The sequence below is a fragment of the Ricinus communis genome, chromosome 10, assembly GCF_019578655.1.
Source record: "Ricinus communis isolate WT05 ecotype wild-type chromosome 10, ASM1957865v1, whole genome shotgun sequence".
In the NCBI taxonomy this organism is placed as follows: Eukaryota; Viridiplantae; Streptophyta; class Magnoliopsida; order Malpighiales; family Euphorbiaceae; genus Ricinus; species Ricinus communis.
Genome location: NC_063265.1, coordinates 8,563,133 through 8,567,654, shown reverse-complemented (window position 1 = coordinate 8,567,654; position 4,522 = coordinate 8,563,133). Strand labels below are relative to the sequence as shown.

General features: G+C 34.5%; 1 protein-coding gene across 1 annotated transcript; it reads right to left on the bottom strand.

The window, feature by feature from the left end:
* Positions 1-334: 334 nt before the first annotated feature.
* LOC8280501 (cinnamoyl-CoA reductase-like SNL6) lies at positions 335-3,665 on the bottom strand. The gene is made up of 5 exons (XM_002520020.3): positions 3,106-3,665; positions 2,344-2,501; positions 1,229-1,420; positions 771-1,108; positions 335-671 (listed from the first exon to the last, which is right to left on the bottom strand). Exons 1-5 carry the CDS (start codon positions 3,242-3,244, stop codon positions 560-562), a joined length of 939 nt encoding a protein of 312 aa, XP_002520066.2. The 5' UTR covers positions 3,245-3,665; the 3' UTR covers positions 335-559.
* Between the last annotated feature and the right edge of the window lie 857 nt (positions 3,666-4,522).

The window sequence follows — 4,522 nt, the reverse complement described above, 5'->3', positions numbered from 1 at the left end:
TAAAGGTTTTGGTCTTTCTATGAAATTGTTAACACTTCTTTCTATTGATTATATTTCGGATAATTCTTGGTGGTTCTATGCACCATGTCTGCATTCTGGTCCCTGTGATTTCCCTCATTTATCAGATGCTGCAGGTGGTATGCAGATTGTATCAAATAGAGTTCATCTTGTTGATATGTGAAGTATAACATGTACATTTGCATTATCTTCTATAAAATCAATTCACTGGAAATACTAAACAACCATACTGAAACAAATAGAGATTCTATGAATATTTCTTCAGGTGATTTTGAGATTTAAAAGAAAAAAGTTAAACTATTTCCATTCTGTGTAATTTTCCTTTTCAATGCGAATTGAATCTTTTCATGTATTTCATACTCGGTGAGATTCACAACTTATGTAATACATAGACTTTGCAGCATTGTTTTCTTTGCAGTTGCGCTCATTCATGAGCAAGTAATTCCTAGTCTTTAAATAACGGAGAATTCTGACATATAGAGCACCTAAAAAGATTACCAAAAAAAAAAATTGTGATATAATTTTGTATGCGTTAGCATAACTATGCTGATCCTGCAGATAAATCTATTTGCAGCTCACTGTCAAAGTCCACCATCAGTTTGTTTAGTTTCTTGTTGCTTATCCTCTGTTGATGTACTCTTGTATCTTCAAAACTGCAAACCCAAAGTTATGTATTAGAATGGCTAATCATATGATGGAGTATATATTCCACATGATAAATACATAGATTCTAACAAAAAGTAGAAACTAACCTTTGAGGAACCGTTGACTCCGACGGTGGCAGTAGTTCACGGGCGAGCTTAATAGCATCTTCATTGCAGTTGATGACATGGTTAAAGCAGAGATACCTTCCATATGATGCCACATCTTCAAAAACACATATGTGTGCATCCACAACGACACTGAGATCCACGGTGACGAACAACCCATCTTCATACATCTCTGCTGCCCCTTTTAAATAAGGATTTGCGATTGAGAGATCAGGACTCATCAAGAGTCCTCCGTTTATGCTCACCATGTTGATTCCGCGGTCCATTGCTAGGGCCCAAGCTGTCTTCTCTGCCAGAGCCTTTGACAGTCCATGCCATAACTGCATAAAGAATGTGTGCATCTAGTCAATCCAAATCTCTATAATGTTGATTGCTTGTCATATAGAGCAATGATGCTGATTTTCTGTATTAACAGGCTAGTAAAATACATCCTAATGTACCTTAAACTTCCGGCAGAAGTTTACGTCACTCCAATATCTCTCATCAAGATCAGAAGAAGTACTATTGCGGTCATTACTCCATATGACTGCTGTAACAGAGGAGGTGAAGACAACTTTGTGTATGGTGACCGTTTTTGCACATGCTTCTAACACATTATGCGCTGCCCTTACCTCTACATCTGCCATAAATTCCTGCAGCAAATGGACCACAATCGTTATTCTATATTTCTCTGCTATTTATGAACTGCTTCAATATCTTGAGTAGAATTCATATTAATGGGAGAGAAACAAGGATACTCTATCTGATAGACTTTCATATCAAGGAATGGTGTACAAAGAATTGGGTCTTGGTTACTTTGCTTTAACTTCATTGTATCATTAAAAGAAAACTAGCTAACCTAAGGAGTAGGGGGCCAGGAGGTGAGGGATATGAAAATTGATGAGAGAAAAAAGAAAAACGGAAATTCACATCCGAAGTCGTCAGTCATTTGTCATCCACTAGTTTCACCATATCTTATGAAGTCTATGATATAGGTGCTGATAAGACCTGGTCATATTAAATTTGAGACCACTTTTATTTGCCTAGGTACAGCTTCACTTTTACTCATTTCACATGCTTTTGAGTGAGTTAGGTGGGGAAGATGAGAATCAGAACACCAATCAACAAAACAGAAACCAACATAACACCAACGCTTCAAAAGGCTTATCATGAAACTCTATACATTTCTAAGATGTGTGCCAAAAATAACATAAAATAAAATAAAAAAATTCTTTTACTAATTCTCAGGAAAGAACTTTGAATGATCACCACTTGAAATCATCCCAAGTGATTTGGTTGCACCAAGTTGTTTTTAACAGAGATTTAAGTGCATATAAAGTATTGCTATCCTATCAGCTTATATAGCAGAGTACTGCTTCGCAAGTTAAATTACTTAAATAAGTTACTTGGCCTAACAAAGCGGGCAACTGAGTGCAGAATCTGGACTCTAGACCAGCTAATTTCCTATGCTGCTACAACACTGGAGGAGCAATCAATAAAGAGAAAAAAGAAAGGATCATAAATTTTAGTAAAACAACATATCAATAGTGCCTTAAATAATGAATTAATAACATACGTCATATGTGGGCTGATCTGATGGAGGTTCAAAGGAATAGAACAAGCCACAGCATCCCTTCAATGCTTCTATTATGCTGTGGAAATCAAAGGGGTCTGAATAGAAAACTCTCAATTTTTTGCTTTTGCAAGATAACTCTTCAAAGTATTTTAATTTACCTGCAGCCACCACAAGACACACACTAAAATGAGTATCCTATTTAGACAATTCCAGGGAGACAAACTATATAACTAATTTATTAGATAAGCAACAATGAGAATAAACAATTATATTTAAGCCTACATGTGGCCACTTACATTGCACTTCTCTAAAACTAATTAGCATATGAAGCAAATATAATATGCATATTTATAACAGTTCATTTTGGACTGTGATATATAATAAACTAACAAACCAGAAGATGCCTCTTTCTTTTCAAGGGTCATACATTGCATGCTAAAGGAATACATGCATATTTTGTGAATTGGGTATTTCAATAAATAAATAAATATATATATATATAAAAGAAGAATAAAAATTCTGTCATTTGCACAACCCCTCTTCCAGGTAGCAACGAAATTCCAACAGTTCAAAATTGACAAGCCAAAGATCTTGGTCAACTAACAAAAATGTCCCCGAAGACGATAATCTTGTTTTGAAAACTATACTGACCGTGAGAGTAAAAATTAGGGCAAAATTGGGAATGATAAACAGTACATTAATCTTTCAAAAATCAAAATCGAGAAGCCAATTATGGAAAAGGAAAGAAGAGTAAAGGCAAACCATGATTATGGACAGCAGCATGAACAGTATAGCCTCTTTTTAAGAGTTTATGAACAAGGGTGGTGCCTAAACGACCAGAAGCATCCATGACACAAACAGTCTGCGAAGATTCACTGAAAGAAGCAGCAGCTGGAGCCATTATAGGCCAAAGAAAGGAACTTTGTTTTGGAGACAAAGAGCAAGAAACAAGAAAAATCAAGAACACGAAAATCCAGAAGTTGAAAAGCTAAAAGGGGACTGTAGCTACTACAAGCTCAAAAATGGAAATGAATTACAAAGGCTACAATGTTAATGCAGAAAGTACTTATAAAGAAGGACAGATAGACAAAAATATACACATATATATAATATACAGAGAGCGAGAGAGAGAGAAGGGCAAGTGCATTGAAGGGTTTGGTTAGCAGATGGTTGGAAGTAGTTAATTACAAGAAACAGATATACGAGTTTTTGAAAAAGAAAAGAGTGTGTAAGCATTAAATTTTGATGGGTTCATGTACAGTGAGAGTTTGGTAGCAGTAGGCATCTTTGGCTTCTTGATTGATGAGTTCTTATGAGGGAAAGCAAACTTGAAGAAATCACAGAATTATATATTTTATATATATATATGTGGTATTAATTATTTGCATATAAAATACAAGGTTGTGGTGGGGATCATTGCAAGCTGGACCCATTTATGCATCAATCAATGAAAATAAAAGAAAAGGTCAAACTCAAAACCTTTTGTTTCTTTCTTTATTATTAATTCAACCATTGACTGAAATTCTTTTGCATTCATGTATATACTGGGAAGCTAGTCCGGGATTGTTTTCCTTTTCTTTATGTTGTCTCGTGTGTGTTTGTTTCCTTTTAGCTTTGCACGCATGTCTTGAAGCCACATATGTCCGATTTTGAAATGAATCTTTCTTTATAAAAATAATGAATTAATTGGTGTAGAAAAATACTGAATGACTAATTCAAATGGTTAAGAGTGTTTTCTCTTTTGCATTTTCCAATTACTTGGGTTGAATTTTCAATCACATTCAAACAAAATAAATCTTCTAATTGCAGTTTTGAGATCTTTTCAAGTTCAATTTTGAACATAATCTATCATGTTATAACTTTCATTTATTTGATTAATATTGATGCTAATAGAACAATTGTTATCTATCATGAAATTAAACATAACATCAACCATTAAACCTTGAATACACACACACAACTGTCTGCCGTGTGCCTGCCTCAGTTACAAAAGAAAAAAGAAAAAAAGGAGAAGATTTCCAAAATCTGTTACATTGAATAACCCTAATCTTTGTGCATGCAATATCTTACGAATTGGGTATACAAGATTAAGTCATTTGGTAAGCAGTCACAATATTTGATAGGAATAAATTACTTGATTGTAGAAGTAGACAGAGACAATATATGTGCATTGGATGGA